The following is an 18,549-nucleotide window of genomic DNA, read 5'->3' on the forward strand; positions in this document are numbered from 1 at the left end:
GGGGTTTGAAGAAGGTGGTTACAGTACACAAACCTAAGAATATTAGTAAACTGGAGGCCACTGGCTATGAGGTATGGGCTAAGATTCCTCAACAACTACTAGAAGCTGGTGTCTAGCTCTGCATCACACTTGCAGCAGGTCATAACAGCAGTAGGGTGAACGTGAACGTTAGCATTATGGGGACATCTGACTGGTCCTCACCTAAATTTAAAGTATGTCATTTGTATTAGTAAAATGCTCATTTTAAGGTTTCCAGCCAAAAGTTACAGTTGCGTTAGGAATAACAGCTGGAATAAATGTGGGAATATAAAGTTGTGTGTTTGTGTGTGGAGTGGACTAGCATTCAGCTCTTTGGTTGGACAAGATGCTCCTAAGATGACGGGAAACATTAATATTGTGACTTTGTGAGGACAGCTGGCTGCAGAGCAATATTTCTATGTTAGCTGCACGTACAATTAAATGGAAGTGCCTCACAAAGATGCAGAAAAAATGTGTGTGTGTGTGTGTGTGTGTGTGTTGGACAGTGTGTATTTAGCTGTTTGTGGAGGCCAAATCTCTCCAGGCCAGTAAAAAACGTGGGCACTTTGACATTGTGGGGGCATTGGACTTGTCCTGACTATGTTTTAAAACCATAACATGCAATTTTATGAATCAATCTTTATATTAATCAAACGATGTATATTAGTTTCCTGCAGTTTAAAGGATGGGTTAGCGCAGCATAGCATTTTTTTAAAAAGATGATAGAAATACCCCACAAAGATGGGAATACATACTTTGTGTGTGTAAAGTGAGCATGTATTTAATTCTTTGCAAGGACGAGGATGGAAAACATGATATGTTTGACACTGGAGGTAAAACTCTTCTTTTACGTCAGGAAAGGTAAAAAAATTCACTTCAGTGCTGAAGTAAGGTTCAGGGTTTAGGTGTAAATAGACCAGATAGCACAGATTTCAATGGAAGTATCTGACAAAGACAGGATTACAGTTATGTATGGTTGTACTTGTGTGTTGAGATGAGTTGACCTCAGGCAATGAAAGAACTTTTGATTTCACTCCACCATGTCGCCACGTCTCCCTACACGCATGCATGTGTATAATATTACAGGTATACTGATGTTACATATAGCCATGTGTTACATGTGCAGTTCCCATGAGCTCATTAGAGGCTTATTGTACCTTTACAACCTAAATCTGTCGGTGCACACTACAATTGGGGGCTGTGTGAGTGTGTGTGTGTGTGTGTGTGTGTGTGTGCGCGAAGCATCAGCGTGGCATAGAAGCAAGCGGTGGTGAGTGTGCATGTAACTCTGTGTACGTCCTGTCCACAATGGCCTCCTGCCTTTTCCAAAGCGCTCCGGCAGTGAGCTGGCCGAGGCCTATTATCCCCCTAATCCCGGGGCCATTGTGCCGGGCCCGGGAGAGAGAGAGCGAGAGACAGAGAGAGGGAGGGAGGGGCAAGGGTGAGGTCATCCTGAACAGCTCTTAGCCAGGGTCACTGTCTTTCTATAGCGAGAGCGAGGGATACAGAGAATGAGAGAGAGAGAGAAAGGGAGGGGAGAGGGGTGAAAACTGTGAACTGGTAAAGAAAAGAGGCAGCCTGCAGGAACCGAAGCACACTCAAATCAATTCGTTCTGAACAAATTTGCTTGTAATAAAAAGAGCCAAACCGTTGACACTGGAGTATCCAGTCTCAACCTCTAAAGCTCTTAAAATAACCAAATCCTGTACCTAACTCCATGTTGAGTGTACAAATAGTGATGATTCACGAGTGACAAAATACTTTTATTTTCATAGGAAACCACTACAATAGAGCATAAACCAAAACAATGGTGATAGTGACTGGAATCATGCTCAGCATCATAGGAATCATGGCAATGTATGTAATCAAGCTACAAAATAAATAAAACACACTAAGCGTGGAAATAAAACAGTCAACCAGCAAATGATCAAATGAAAATGACCATTACATCAACAAACAATGTAATAAATACTGTGAATAAATAAGGGGAATAAATCCAACAGACAAGCTTTCTTTCACAGACCTACACTCAGCAAATAAAAAAAAATAAAACAAGAAAAAAACAACAGCTCTCTAAGATAATGTTACTCGGATGACATTTCGGTAATGCTGCATGCATAGGGGAACAATGGAAATGTACGGATGAGGCCTCAATATATGCCTCATCATTTCACCCAGTCATTAAAAACAAGAATAAAAATAATGCTAATAATAATAATAACAGTAACCCACAGTGTCCAGCTCTGTGAATTTGGAGGTGAATTGGTTGTTATTGTCTCTGAAACTGGTTCATGAGCCTCACTCTGTAACAAGCCTGGTACTGCCTCTATTTCTATCAGTTCACCTTAAGGAGTGTGTCTCAATATAGTGAGCTGTCTGAACAGGCACCATTTACCCCAAACCATTTCAGCCATAGCAAACAAATCGAGATTCGTGGGCTAGACGTAGGCATTGTCCCCACTTTAGACAACACGTTTGTAACAACATAGTGCTAGCACAAGCATTATTTAGCTAGCTGGCCATCTGAAACAGAGCTAGTTAGCATCTACAAATGTATGGAGAACAACACAGCGGGTGTGAAATTCACTACATTTAAAAAGGAGCTAAAATCACAGCATGTCACATTGCCTCTGTTTCAGGAAAACGTCGTACTGCACTGCAGGATTGTCTTATCCATTAATGATACATGCGATGCTAATGGCTAGCTAGCTATGTGGTCTGTTGAAACAATAGCCCGAGGCAACAGGCTATCCAAGCTTGCTAGCATGAACATATGTTCGGAGAACATGAGCTACATCACAGCTTGCCCAGTTAACTTTTTTGCCATCTTGAATAAAATGGATTAGATTAGATGCTAAAGTTAGTTAGTTAGCTAGTTGTCCATTTCAAACAATAGCCTAAAGCAATTATAGTGTCATTCTAGAAAATTAGCAACATCAAGCAAGTTGCTGCATTGCTCAAGAAAACCGGTTGTCATATGGTGACAAAAAACATATTTCATGATATGTAGGAAGCTGGAGTTGGTCAGTTAGATAGCTAGATAGCTTTTCCTTTAGTTGGCAGCAAATTTAAAGGTGTCCAAAAACTGAAGGCAGCCTCGACGATGTAGACTATGCCTTAAATGCTGCCTGTCTAGACGGCTCACTTAACATTAAGACACAGCGATAGACACAGTCACTCGAAACTCGAAATGTAATTCACTCGGCCATGCTAATCACAGATCATTTCGATGAAAAACACAGGGATGATGCCTTGCGTTCCAACCACTTCCAAGCACACAAAAATTCACACAGTAGTATCGACAGTAAAAGCAGATTCTCCTGTTGAGTGCAGGTGTCCATTTCCAAACCAGCAACAGTCTTTCAAAATCAGAAAGTTTATTGCAAGAATGAAGTGTTGTGACAGGTATGATCAATCATAAACATGTCATAGCCCCCCACCACCCTCCCCCCACTTGTCATTTTCCTGTTTTTTGTCTTTAATCGCTTGTAGTGCTTTTCATTCTACTAGAAACTGTTCTGTTACCAGAAGATGTGCAATAATATAAGACTGTCATCGATCTTTGGGAACACTATCACTCAAACACACACACACACACACACACACACACACACAAAAATGAACCTTATGATTTGTACAGTCTTGATCAAAAGGTTATAGAGCAGCAGGTCGATGCATTTTTGAAAACGTCCTTTTCCGACAGTGAGTTCTGAGCTGTGGCACATGGTGAAAACCATACAGTGAGAGCATGAGGAGCCTCTGCGGTTCAAATGTTAAGTCCGACAACATCCTTGTTAGTGCTCCGATGCCTAGCGTTACCAGACAGCTCTAATTTTTCCGTTCCCTGGACTAGGCATGTAAGTAATACAAAAAATGAGAATGCATTTGAAAGTTGCGAAAGCTTGTTGTTTATTTATTTATTTATGTATTTTATTTGTGCTCCTACAAACCTCACAGTGATCGAACCGAAGAAAGAAAGAAAAAAAATGTCAGCCAGCAGCAGCAGCAGCAGCAGCAGAGAGAACGGTCCTCATGGAGTTACAATCTAGGGCTTCAGGCTGAGCCTGAATTTGTCAGTCAAATTGAACCCGCTTTGGTTAAGTAGCTTATTTCACTGTTGAGGGCCCCCCTTCCTTTCTTCCCTCTCACCTTCTGCGATAGTGTCTGAGGGACTGGCTAGCTTGCTTGGATGGGACAGTCTCCTTTGTTTTTTCTTGGTTTACCGTCTCGCTGCTCTCCAGTCCTTTCCTTCCAGCCGAGAGCATCATAGGAAGTAGTCCGGGGGCGGGGAAGGCGGTTTGTTGGCTTGAGTGGTTGGGGCCTCACCGGAACTAACGAGCTTCTCGTAACGAGCCTTGTAGGCGTCCCGCTCCCTCAACACGCGGGACAGCTCACACTGCAGCTGCTCCAACTGGAGAAAGAGGAGAAAGAGGAGAAGAAAGAGAGAAAAGAGCGTGAAGAGGAGAGACAGTGAAAAAATGTGATGATAGAGAGGATAGAGAATGGAGAGAGAGAGAGAGAGAGAGAGAGAGAGAACGAGAGAACGAGAGGAAAGAAGAAGGGCAAAAAGGAGGAAAGGGGGTAGAGATAGAGATAGAGAAACAACAAGAGAGAGAGAGAGTGGGCGAACAATGAAAATGATAGAGCGAGGAAAGGAAGGGATGGAGTAAGGTAGAGTGCAAAAAAGAGGGAGATGAGAGGATGCGTGAGGGGGCAAGTGGGCAAGAGGCAGGAGAGAGAGGGATGGGGGAGTGTGATGGAGGGCCAAGGGAGAGGAAGGATAGACAGAAGGAGAGGATGGAGTATGGGAGCGAGAGAAATAGAGAAAGATAAGGGAAGCAAAGAGAGAGCGGGGAATGGCCAGATCAAGAAGAGAGAGAGAGAGAGACAGAAAAGTGTGATAAGGTGGATGGAGTGAGTTTGAGATGTGAAAAGAGAGAATGGACAAAGGACAGAGTGGGGGAGAGACAAGAGACAAGAGAGTGTGAGAATAAGAGAGAGAAATAGAGAGAGACAGAATTCATTTGAAAATTCTTATGTAATGGTAGAATTCTTGGCATTCAGGACCACTCTCAGCTGCCAGCTGCAATCTATTAAAGACCCCTTACATTTTAGTGCATTTAGATTTGCATGCTCTCAGTATTATTATGGATTTTGAAAAGGCTGAAAACGTGGAGTGCCTCCTCTACACATTCCACTCTGAAACACATTTCACCCTTCCCTCATGTCTCTGCTTGTTTCACTTTGTCAGTGTGACTTTTAAACACAGCGAGTTTCATCCTGAAATACATGGGATTTTGCTTTTTACTGTATTTCAGCGTGTGCTTTAAGATATTTCCTAAGCCTGACCCCAAGCTTGACCTCTTAGATAACACATTCTGACATCACTAGTGGGAATATTTGCCCTCGCATTAGCAGTCGTCTATGTGTGTTGGCTAGCTTGCCCTCCCTAAGTTTATACTGTACAGGCAGCCATAAGGGAGGGTGGTTCAAATTGTGATTTGTATTTACTGCACTGGAGTGAAAGTGAATTACACTCCACAACTGTAGGGGGAGGCCAGGAGAAAAAATGACTGATTCTTACACACTTCTGCTTTTGCTCATCTTGTCATATTTCCTTAGCAGACCTAAATTACTATATTACTACTGTCTAGGTGGCTGTAACAGGGCATAATTTTGAAGCATGTAAACAACTCACAGTGAGAGTTAGCTGGGCTATAATACAGCCTCCAAGCAGCTAAACTAAGTCCATATATATATATATATTTTTTTTTACTTGTGTAATTTTACCCTAAAATGTACCCTCATCAAATATCAAATGCATATAAAATCAAATGCATCAAATATATTTTAAATTATTATTTTATTTATATTATTTTCTCTGTATTTAGCCTGTCTGGTTCAAACAACATACACCGGCATCTATTTACCAGACTTTTAAATGAGAACTAGCCCCTCAGTCTGCTATAATTTACAGTAACAAAACTGAACAATTTTTCTGGGACAGTTTTATATGAAACTGTTATTCTCAATGAGGAAAACCCCTGTTCATAGTTCTTCTAAGATTATTTTAATAATGTTTTTTTACTGCAGCGGAACTGCACTACACTGTAACTTTTTCCAGTACTACACTAAGTCTGTATACAACTTTTACATCATGTGGAGGTTCTGCTAAGCTTCAAAATGGATATTTGCACTTATGTCATTAAAAAAACAAGGGTTCTTTATAGCAGTAGTCTTCAGGGGCCCATTTCCAAATTTCTGCTGTGATCCAACTCCCAACATACAGAGATATTGCACAAATGCCACTTTCACTAAGGACCACTTTGAGAACTACTACTGTACAAAACCGTCCTGTGTTTTTTTTTTTTTTTTGTGGCAGAGATGTCTAGTCTTACTCGCAAGAGATAAGAGATAAGCTGGTATATGGCAGTTTATCCTGGTCTGGTACTGGTTGACTGGTTGACCAGCATAGCAGGGTTCAAAACACAACAAAGGCTTGGAATCCATGGTAGAAACAAAAAGTGGCCGTTCTAGAGCCCATCTGGACACTGTGTGTGTGTGTGTGTGTGTGTGTGTGTGTGTGTGTGTGTGTGTGTGTGAGTTTGCGTACCTGTTGCGTGAGGACGTGTTTCTCAGACTCAAGCGCATGCCGGTGTTGCAGTCGTTTGTAACGGCAGGACTGAGCATAGCCACGGTTCTTCAGGGTGCGGCGTTTCTGCTTTAGGCGAACCACCTCGTCCTTACTCACACCCCGCAAGTGTCTGTTCAGCTCGCGCACGGACAGACTGACCAGCTGCTCGTCCGAGAACCGCTCATCCACCGCACACTGAGGGAGAGACAACAGCAGGCCATGTCAGAATTCCTGGGACATGAGGTCACATAGCATGAGGCAACAGCATGAGAACACAGCAGGCACACAACGGCTGTTACTAGATTACAACAATTACATCAATTAGTATGAATGATGGTTAATGCATCATGAGCTATGTGAACAGCTCACTTGGAAAGCTAGCCTGGCTAAAGTACGGCCTCCTCACAGAGGGGTTAGTTTTGCCACAGTGTTACAACCAACTCTCCCAGTATAAACAATGTGAGACATCCATATCCCTTCATATTGATCCAAATGATGGCATTTTTGCGATTATTTGTATACAAAGATTTCTCTAAAATGTAGTAAAAATGTTAGCGTTGTGACATTAGCCTGTTCTAAATATGCGTACATTTGACGCAGCCTCTCTTCACTAACCATATTTATTCATATTTAGTTAGAGTTATATTTATATCTACAATAACTCTACAATAATATTACCAAACAACAAAGCTTGCTGTACTGAATCACTTTGCTGATGCAAACATGCACAAAGAGTGTCATGACACGGACGGTGGTGGTGACTGATGATGAGGATGATCAAGGGAATAACGAATAGACGTAGGTATTTACAAACAAACAGGAACGTAATCATGTATGATGCATGCACGTGTACGCCGCTCGTGCATTAGCTTTGTTTTTATATGCTTGTGTGTGTGTGTGTGTGTGATGGGCTGCACATTTGGTCTGCACATGTCCATAATCTATAGTGTAATCTGACTGAGTGTGAGTGACAGTGATCGGGATTACACAACAATAATAGCAGATATTACGCTAATCTCATAGACCTGTTCCACATTCAACTCCACAGATTTCCAACCCGCATCCTGACAGGCACCGGCACTTCGAAGCAACATCACACACTCGCACACACCGTCTCTACAAAACCCCATTACTGCACCCCATTACTGCGACTGAAAAAAATGACAGGCCAAAGTAGCAACAACCTCTAGATGTTCTATCCAAAATACAAGGCTGTATTGGCTGGAATACATGGTAAATACAGTTGAATGTTTTACAATGCAAAGTATCTGCCCATACAAAATACTCTAGTTATAAATGTTTAATGTATTCAAATGTGTCATATTCATAGGTCATAGGCATTACTACAAAATGCATACATCTAAGCAACCAACAATACAAGGCTGAGGTAATACAGCCATTCTCAAATCCCAATTACACTTGTGTTATATCTGCCTCAGACATCACTTTCTAAACTCAACATTGCTTCCTCTGGCTCTTGCAGCATACTTCCCTATAGTGTTTGGATTCCAGTCGACAGCATGGTATGGAATCAGGCTATCCTGGTATGGAATTAGGTTGAATGGAATCTCATTAGTTTTGCAACAGGGATTAGCACTGTAAACTTTCACTCTGACCACTGTACAGCTCCAGTTCCCTACAGTTCTTTGTCTGATTGTAGATGACCCAGTAGATTAATTTGTAAGATTTTTGTACAACTACAAAAGTCCAGATGTTGCCAAAGTTCAGCAAAGTGACCGAACGTCCACTCAGACTAATCTTTACCTGACCAACTTGGAGCTGGTGGTGATGATGGTGACTGTGACTGCCATGCATGGGATGATGAGGATGGTGATGATGATGATGATGCTGTGGGTGATGAAGGCGGCCCTGTGGGCTTGAGGGCTGTGGGTACGGGGCAGTGGGTGGGTTCGCACCATGGAGAGAGGGAGGGGCAGAGGAGACGAAGAGGAGTGGACGGTGACATAGCTCTGAAGTTTTGCTGACGGCTACGTCACCTCCACTCTCGCTGCTGGAATCTCCCAGGTTACTGCTTCCAGAGCTCTGTGATAGGACAGGAAACTAAGAGAGTGAGAGATAGAGAGACGCACATCAACAAGGCAGAACTCAAACCTTACAATCATATATGCACACACCAGATGACCCCAAGCTAATGGTTCTCAACACTGGTCTTTGGGTACCCCGGCCCTGTATATTTTAGTGCTCAAACAAAGTGGTTCTCAACTCCAGTCCTGAAGACCCTTTGCTCTGCATACCTGATGCAACTGGTAAAAGACTTGAAAATAAGTCTATGATTTAGAATATTCTGCTTTAATGCACCTGATGCAACTAATCATTCAAATTAACAAGCTCTTCCCTTCCAGGACCAGGACCAGGCTTTAGAACAACTGTTCTAAACTGATGATGATACTTCCCTACTGGTGAAGTCGAACAACCTCTCGAACATCGAACAACCCACTTAAAAGTTAAGGATCTGATTAACAGGATAAAGTGACTAAGAGCAGGTAAATTACTACAATGTGCATGGCAAGGGTACTCCAGGACCAGTGTTGGGAACCACTGTGCCAACAAATGAATACACTGCTAGTACCTGTGAACTTACAGCCGCAGCAGCCGAGTTGAGCAGTGCCTCTACAGCATCTTCACATCCCAGGAACCCCCCGATGGCACCCCTATCTCTGTCTACTCTCTCTGGTGCTCCAAGGGCACCCAGGAGGGAAGCGGCACCACCTGTCTCACCCCCAAACTGCTGCTGCAGAGCGGCCAACCAGATGAGGTCTTCCAAAGAGGCAGGATTGGGGCACTGTGGCGGGGCACCTGGCGCAGGGCTGCCGTCTGGATTGCCCTGAGATGCCTGGCTGAGTCCAGAGACGTAGCCGGCGGAGACGGAAAGGGGGAAGGAGAGCGAAGAGGAGGAGGACGACGAGGCAGACGGTGGCGGATGGGCATCGCTGAGGGTTGGGGAAGGTGGCAGGGAAGTGTAGGGGCTGGAGCTCAGGCTTGAGTCCGGAGGGGGGCGCACCACATAGGGGGATTCAGAGGTATCCCGTTGCTGGAGGCCTACTTTGGGGTAGGAACATGGTGGCTGGGGAGGTGGGGGAGTGTCAGGCTTCACCTCGAACTTGAGCAGGTCAAAATCGTTGAGGTACTCCATGGCTAGGGGGCTGGGAGGCAGTGAGGGGAGAGGGAGTGAAGGGGACGACATAGCCGGTATTTTAGTGAGGGGAGAGTCTGCAGAGTAACCAAGTGTGTGGTGTAGCTGATGTGGTAGAGAAGGGGCTTTGAACTCAATGCCCTGCTACTCTTTCAACAGTCCAAGCATGCACAGAGGGGCTTCACTATCTGCCAGGAGACACACTCGACAGTCTGCCACTCCAGTGCCAGGTTTGGATAGGATCAGCGATGATGCCAATAACCTGATCCCTGATTGGCCAAAACCTGTGGTACTTGATTGGAGAGCCAATGCTTCTTTTTATGGAGGATGTTTAGTGTTACCTCCTGATCCTGCCAAGGAAAAGGACAGGCAGAAATAGAAATGACAGATTAGATGATTTGCATAAATGCATGAGGTTGCAAGGGGAAGTAAGGATGGTGCAGAACAAACATATTGGATTCGATTACTGCCCGCAGAAAAACAACCTCATATCATTTTGTGAATCTGTCTGTGGTAGGAGCTAGTAGTTCTAGTAGAATGAGAGTATTGAGCTTCTAGGGTTTCATTTTGAGATCTCATATTGAAATGTTTGTGTGACACAGGATCAGGCTCGTAGCTAAATGAATAATGTGAATTCTAGGTCAGACGCTATCCAATATTCTTTTAAATGTTTTTCAGAAACCACTCAGAAATCAGTTTTTGCAGAAACCACAGCTGTACGGGCTTGGCTATGTTAATAAACCCAGAGCAAAAACCTGAGGCATCTGTGCTGCTGCTTAGACAAATCCTGACAGGCACTTTAAACTCAGTCACTTCCCCTTACTGAGGTTTCTCTTCAACAAAGCAACACAGCAACACTCTAGCTGTTGTCTCAAACCAGGCAGTGTTTTCTCTAAAGGCTGGTTAAAGGCCTTCAAATGTTATTGCAGGAATACGGCTGGGATTGGCCTAGCAGGAACTGAAGTGAAGATAACATCACTGAGCCCAGGGTCGAGAGGTCAAAAGCAGCACGAGAATGACAGCCCATCCCCTATAGATACACTGTGCCAGGTACTCTATTCTTTCCAGTCCCTTAGTTTTAGGATGGAGGATAGCCACATTACCGGGGAAATAAACTTAGGAGGCTAAACTGTGAATTCATGTAGAGCATGCTCATCATGCTAATGCTAAAGAATGTAAAATTGAACCAGAATTGGCACAAATAAAATATACTGTAACAACATAGTCATGTGCTGCAACATGGTGGAACTTCCATGTGCGTTAAATAATCCTTGCCTCAGATGAATCACTGTTTACAGCTGAGCTCTTTATACACTGAAGTGGGAGTCGCATAATGCTGCATATGAATGTCTAATGTCAATTACCTTTCGAGAGTTAGCAATAGTTGAAAACTTATCAAAATGAAGTTTGCACCACTCACATGAGCTATCTCAGTGGCATCAGTTCAGCTGGGGAACGCAGAAGGCTCTGCTGGCTTTTTATAGTGTCGTATAACAGCCTTTAAGTGAGCAACCATAGAAGAACATTATGAAGGCCTGTTGTTAGCAAAGGAAGTCTGACACATGTAAGAATGCTCGATAAATTGAGCATGATGCTGGACATGACTGTGTGCAACTCTAAGCCAATTAATATCAGTTGCTATTCCTATCCATGTCAGAAGGAATAAAGTGGGCCCACAAATCTGATTCAGATTACTGGGAGGAAAGGTTTAAATCCAATCGCAGGTACCAGCCATAATCTTAATCCAGAAACCACTCACTGTGAGACGAAGGAGGGGAAAATCCCATATATCAACTCTGAATAACTTCATATGGACATATGGTCTCGTACCTTGTACTTTACAAATGTAAGATGTGCTCCAAAACATAACAATCTGAACAGGCAATAAAGAACACCTGATAGTTTTATGGCACCAAACAGAACAAAAACGGAAGCAGCACTGTTTAAGATCCTCATCCGCAAATCCTCAGTACCCCCTTGCAAATTCCATAATAGGATGCAGCCTTAAAAAAAAAAGTTTGTCAAATGAGACACAGAAATCATTGTGGCCTCTTATGCTGCGCAAGCCTCATTTGCTAAGGGTTGGAACCATCAGCACATGGTACATTTCACAGGTCAGTAAAGTCATCAAGTTCACTGAAGTCACCAAACTGTTGTAAAAAGGCCTTTGCGGCCAACATTGAAGGCATTATTTCAGATCACTGCTCAGTAAATGAACAGCCTCCTGTTGCCCAAAAATGAAGCGTCTGTGCCACTGCCAGCGAGCAGGCCATCATGGGCCTACAGAAAAGGCCCAAATGCTAGTGGCCATAGAGAGGGAAAGCAAGAGACAGAGAGAAAGAAAGAGAAGCAGATATCGGACTAAAACTAGAAACTACAAACTACTGTAAAGACAGGGTCCCAGGCAATGGTAGATATCTCATTAAAGGAAGCATAAAAGGGGGCATGATAATTTCCCCTAGTAGTCAACTGTATGAGATTAGACAGTGGAGTAATCTCATACAGTTGACTACTAGGGAGAATTATTATGACAAGTTTCTCAGACAGAACTAGAAAACATTGGCTCTTACGATGGAACCCAATGGGCAGGCGCCCAGTGTGTTTAGAGTCATTGTTTTTTTCTCTCCTCTTTTGTAAGTACAGAGAAATGATTGCCTATTGTACTCCGTTATACCATACTCTAGAGAGGTGTCAGGTGGAGATTAGGATGAAAGCCTTGGTCCACAGCTTACATTATGCGTTCAGACTAGTTCGAAAAGAACTGATATTGGTTATTGAATCATGCGAATTAGGATGAATGACGGAATACCAGTCAGCGGGTTGAAGAGGTTAAAGCCACAAGTAAAAGGTCATATAACATTTCTCTTACCGTGGGTCATACAAAGCGAGGCCAGTGGGCATCCCTCTGATCTGTTTCATTCCTCATTGCTGGCTGGACTGAGTGATTGATGCCTGATTTGTATGTGTATGAGTGCGTGTGTGAATGTGTGTGTGTGAGTGTGAGAGTGTGTGTAGGAGCGAGCGTGTGTCAGACTGTGAGCATCTGAGCGAGCGTGTGCCACTTTGTAACGGACTGTGTCACTGCCCCCTCCTCTCCGGTGTAAATCCCTATCTACCCCCAGCTCTCTCTCTTTCTCTCTCTCTCTCTCTCTCTCTCTCTATCTCTCACTCACTGTCATGCCCCCTTTTATCCCTCCTAAAGCCACAGGTTTGTTCAATTGTTTTGTTATGTCTATGTGCTCTCTCTCTCTCTCTCTCTCTCTCTCTCTCTCTCTGTCTGTCTCTCTCTCTGTGTCTCTCTCTCGTTCCTCTTTATTTCTCTATTAATCATTGTTCTAGTCAGGTGCATTTGAATCTTTGTAAGGCCAGCTAGCATTTTCTCTCAAACTTTTAAGTTACAGGAAGTTCAACGCATACAACCTTGGAAATGGAAAATTAGCAGTAGTTTTCCTTTTTAATTATGAATAAACAATTTGTTTTACTAAAAAATATACACTCTGTTTTTGGTGTTATGGTGAATAGTTAGTCAGAAATCATGGTCTACATTACTCAAACACTGCATTACAGTGTATACCCATATAAAGATGTGGCCGTTATATTGCTCAAAGGCATTGTTGTTGTTTTACTTATAGACATCACAGTTACATCACCCAAAGGTGTCTCTGTTTCATTACTCAAATGCAGTGCTATTCCATTACTTAAAAAATGGCACAGTTACATTACTCAAAGCCCCTGCTGTTACTCAAAAGACCTCAAAAGCAGCACCATATTACTCAAAAAGTACTAAAAAGTACTTTAGGGTACTAAAAATTGTTGTGTGTCCGTATTTCTACACTTTAACCCCTTAAACAGCCTATTGACCACGCTTGACATGTTATTACAAACTTCTGTCACCAAAGAATAGCCCACTAGTTTGTACAGAAGTCCCTGTAGTCACTGAGTAATACACCTTAGTGTGTAATAAGCCTTGCTGTGTTAAGGTGTTAAGCAAAACGGTTCCATATACAGCACATTTACATTTAAGGCATTTAGCAGACGCTCTTATTCAGAGCGACTTACAAAAGTGCTTTGCTATTTACTCAAGAAAAACCTCAGCTAGTTTGAATAGACTAATAGTTCAAAGATACCTCTAAGTTTAGACACTACTGAACACAAGTCAACATGGAGACCATAATACTCTACTCTTCGGGCAAGTATTCTCGGAAGAGGTGGGATTTCAGACTGCATTTGAAGACAGAGAGCGACTCTGCCATTTATACACCCCGGGAAAGCTTGTTCCGCTACTTTGGTTCCAGGACAGAAAAAAGCCTGGACGCTTGTCTTGTCTAAGGGCTCTTGGTGCAGATCAGCTTTTGACCATTGCTATCAAGTATGGAGGGGCTGGTCCGTTCTTGGCTTTATAGGCCAGCATCAAGGTTTTGAATCTGATGTGGGCAGCAGCTACAGGAAGCCAGTGAAGAGAGAATGCAGCAGTGGAGTGCTACACAGAACCATTTTTCAAAGGTTCAATATGGATGCAACTGCAAATGTTTCTCCACCAATCTGACTAGCAGTTTAACCAAGCTACAAACCCTGAAAATTGTAGCTTTCATTGTCATTTCCTTTTCTTGTTAATGACAACAGCCTGACTTGAACCTATGATCACCTTGAAGCATGTGGACACAGACACTACGGTGCATGCACCTCATTACTGTATCAATCGTGGATCAAACACACAGACACACACATGCACAGTCCAAGAATCTGACCAATGCCAGGCATCCAGGGTTGCCGTGACAACAGTGTGCTAGCACACAGAAATAGATGCAATAGTCTGCAGCACCATCAATGCTGGTAATGAAATATTGATAAGTTGGATGACATAAGTAGGATGGGGAGATAATAGTTGGAGTTTTTTTGTGGGCAACACATGAAGCTGGCAGTTGTCCACCTTCTGCCACCTGGTGGGCTCTCTGCAGGGTAATGGGTGTACGTGAGTGTGGGTGTATTTAGTGCAACAAACACACTACACTGCCGTGCAAAAGTTAGTTGGTGTATTAAGTGTCAAGCTGTTTACCTTAGTAGTCTAGTAGGTCCTTCCTAGTTGATTTAATCAGCCCTTCATTAAAGTAAATCAGGTGAGCTGCTTCTGGAACTGAACAGATCCATACAGTGTCTGGAGTTCATAGAGAAGATTAGCACCCAAACCCATGTTCTTCTAACTGTGCTCCCATAACCATCATCTCAATAAATTTACTGCCTGCTGACTATGGTATGTTTGTGTGTATTTGTATTTGCTGGTGTTAAATAGTGTTAAATCTAACATTTCTACAATGTTCAGAGGCAAACACACATTTACTGTTAAGAAAAATAGCTTTGAACAATTACTGTGATTTTGACCCAGTGCTGTACGAACTCTTGAATTTGAAATTACATATTTGGAGAGCAGGCATTACAGCATTTTTCATTTAATTGAACAATTTCACACATTCAGGCCTACACCAAATGCCTTACACAGCTATGAAAAACATTCCTTCAGTGTCCACACTTTGATTTTGTGATCAACTTTAATTACTTTTCACAAGATGGGGAAAGGTGTTGAGGAGGCAGGGTGGTAAAATACAATGTACACAGGTCAGGTCGTACACAAAAGCCAGTATAAAAAGGACTGTTACACAGAGTAGAAAATTGGCATGCAAAAGTCATCACTTAAGTCCTTAAGAAGTCCTCAATCCACAACTCTTGAAAAGAACTATACTAAGGCTAAGGCTAAAATATAGTATTTACAAAATGTTGACTGTATGTCTTTGTTGAGATGTATATATCCATGTATGTATAGGATGCATTATTATGTATTATTATTAATATTGAACCTTATTATTGAAAGCCTGCACCAAATCATTATGAAGCAGCATAAGGTGCGTTTAGAACACGCTTTTAACTTGTTAAAATCTCTGAATAGTAATTTCACCTTTAGACCTATCGTTAAGCAATAAAAAGCTGACCGATCACAAACTGGTCCTCTGGATGAGTCTTTAAATATGCTGAGGAATAACTAGACTCGTCGATCATTGTGAAGAGGCAAAAATCTGTATTTGTAATTACGTGGTTGCATAGACTATTTAAAAAAATACATTCAACTACCTTGACCTTATGATAAAAATATCATATATATGTTAAGCCTTGTTAAGGCTCATGCTTTGTGTGTGACTTTTATTACACCCTAAGGATTAAGAATTGTTAAGTACATGCAAAGCAATGCAAACTGACTGAGTTATTCCTAAGTTGTAACAATGGGGAAAAAAGCCAGGAAATACAGACGGTTCAGAGGGGTTTAGGAGGTTAAAATAATTTTTCGTCACACATCTCATTCACAACAATGCTTCTTTATTGATAACTACACCTCAAAAATCAATACATGTCATTAAGATAGGGAAAGAGCTCAGGAATTATGACCTTAGCCTAAACTGGAAGGATATCTAGTGTTAGAGCAAGATATTTATTTAGGGAACGTAAGGCTATTGCAGAGTATGTATATATATATATATGTAAAAAGATGAGAGAGGTCGGTAATTGACATCATAGGTAGACCTCAACTATGAGACAATATGAGAAAAAAAATTCAGAAAATCACATTGTCTGATTTTTAAAGAATTTATTTGCAAATAATGGTGGAAAATAAGTATTTGGTCAATAACAAAAGTTCATCTCAATACTTGTTATATATCCTTTGTTGGCAATGACAGAGGTCAAACGTTTTCTGTAAGTCTTCACAAGGTTGGCACACACTGTTGCTGGTATGTTGGCCCATTCCTCCATGCAGATCTCCTCTAGAGCAGTGACGTTTTGGGGCAACACAGACTTTCAACTCCCTCCAAAGGTTTTCTATGGGGTTGAGACCTGGAGACAGGCTAGGCCACTCCAGGACCTTGAAATGCTTCTTACGAAGCCACTCCTTTGTTGCCCTGGCAGTGTGCTTGAGATCATTGTCATGCTGAAAGAACCAGCCACGTTTCATCTTCAATGCCCTTGCTGATGGAAGGAGAAATCTCACAATACTAGGCCCCATTCATTCTTTCATGTACACGGACCAGTCGTCCTAGTCCCTTTGCAGAGAAACAGCCCCAAAGCATGATGTTGCCACCCCCATGCTTCACAGTTGGTATGGTGTTCTTTGGATGCAACTCAGCATTTACTCTCCTCCAAACACAACGAGTTGTGTTTGTACCAAACAGTTCTACTTTGGTTTCATCTGACCATAAGACATTCTCCCAATACTCTTCCAGAACATCCAAATGCTCTCTAGCAAACTTCAGACGCGCCCGGATATGTACAGACTTAAGCAGGGGAACACGTCTGGCACTGCAAGATCTGAGTCCCTGGCGGCGTAGTGTGTTACTGACGGTAGCCTTTGTAACATTGGTCCCAGCTTTCTGCAGGTCATTCACTAGGTCCCCCCGTGTGGTTCTGGGATTTTTGCTCACCGTTCTTGTGATCATTTTAACCCCACGGGCTGAGATCTTGCGTGGAGCCCCTGATCGAGGGAGATTAGCAGTGGTCTTGTAGGTCTCCCATTTTCTGATTATTGCTCCCACAGTAGATTTCTTCACACCAAGCTGCTTGCCTATTGCAGATTCAGTCTTCCCAGCCTGATGCAGGTCTACAATTTTGTTTCTGGTGTCCTTCGACAGCTCTTTGGTCTTCACCATAGTGGAGTTTGGAGTATGACTGTTTGAGGTTGTGGGCAGGTGTCTTTAATACTGTTAACGAGTTCAAACAGGTGCCATTAATACAGGTAATGAGTGGAGGACAGAGAAGCCTCTTAAAGAAGAAGTTACAGGTCTGTGACAGCCAGAAATCTTGCTTGTTTGTAGGTGACCAAATACTTATTTTCCACCATTATTTGCAAATAAATTCTTTATAAATCAGACAATGTGATTTTTTAGAATTTTTTTCTCATTTTGTCTCTCATAGTTGAGGTCTACCTATGATGTCAATTACAGGCCTCTCTCATCTTTGTAAGTGGGAGAACTTGCACAATTGGTGACTTTGGTCCCCACTGTGTATGTATATATATATATATATATATATATATATATATATATATATATATTTATGTATATATGTATATGTATATATATTTTTTTACTTTTAGATGGAAGTCAAAGTGGAATGATTTTATTACTTTTAATCATTTAAAAATGTGTTATTTAAGCATTTATCAGTTTTTTTATGGTGACAATATTTGTATGTATAATGAATGCACCAGAAATGGTCCCCAATTACTTGAAATGCATTTTATTTTCCTGTAAACCTACTAAGATACAAGTATTTGTCCAGACAGCTTTGTCTATGTGTAACACTCAAGCTCAAAGACATAACTAAACTATTTCACAGTTCTTCTTTATAGAACCTGGGTTAACTCCTGTTGTGATAATGGGCCTAATCGGACTGCTCTAACACCATTTGTTGTCGTTCATTCATTTAATTATTTATGTATAAGATGTTTTGTTGTGGCTCTTTGGCTGTTCTTGTGTCTGGCTCTTTGCCTAGCTTTGACTAGTCACCCCCTCCCCCTTCTTCGGGTCTTGTTTATAGTTACAGATAAGGAGACAAAGAGCGTGTAATTCTGGATTTTTACTGCTGCGCAAAGCAGGCAAGTGCCGAACGAGCACTTTTTAATGACCCTCCCGGGCTCAACCTGCTAATCTGAGGCTTCTAATAACGTCTCGTTAAGGAATCAGTGCGTTAATATTGTGTGACT

The 18,549-nt window shown here is 42.2% G+C and overlaps 1 protein-coding gene across 1 annotated transcript; it reads right to left on the minus strand.

The window, feature by feature from the left end:
• Positions 1-4,036: 4,036 nt before the first annotated feature.
• nrl (neural retina leucine zipper) lies at positions 4,037-9,885 on the minus strand. The gene is made up of 3 exons (XM_072695696.1): positions 9,768-9,885; positions 6,632-6,847; positions 4,037-4,429 (listed from the first exon to the last, which is right to left on the minus strand). Exons 1-3 carry the CDS (start codon positions 9,855-9,857, stop codon positions 4,283-4,285), a joined length of 453 nt encoding a protein of 150 aa, XP_072551797.1. The 5' UTR covers positions 9,858-9,885; the 3' UTR covers positions 4,037-4,282.
• Positions 9,886-18,549: the final 8,664 nt, after the last annotated feature.

Source organism: Salminus brasiliensis, chromosome 1 (genome assembly GCF_030463535.1).
Source record: "Salminus brasiliensis chromosome 1, fSalBra1.hap2, whole genome shotgun sequence".
In the NCBI taxonomy this organism is placed as follows: Eukaryota; Metazoa; Chordata; class Actinopteri; order Characiformes; family Bryconidae; genus Salminus; species Salminus brasiliensis.

Coding starts and splice junctions, on each gene's coding strand:
- nrl (XM_072695696.1), bottom strand. CDS start 9,857: ATGTCGTCCCCTTCACTCCCTCTCCCCTCACTGCCTCCCAGCCCCCTA. Junction 6,848..9,767: donor TTGACCTGCTCAAGTTCGAG/GTGAAGCCTGAC, acceptor TCTCTCCCTCAG/TGTGCGGTGGATGAGCGGTT. Junction 4,430..6,631: donor AACACGTCCTCACGCAACAG/GTACGCAAACTC, acceptor CTCTTTCTCCAG/TTGGAGCAGCTGCAGTGTGA.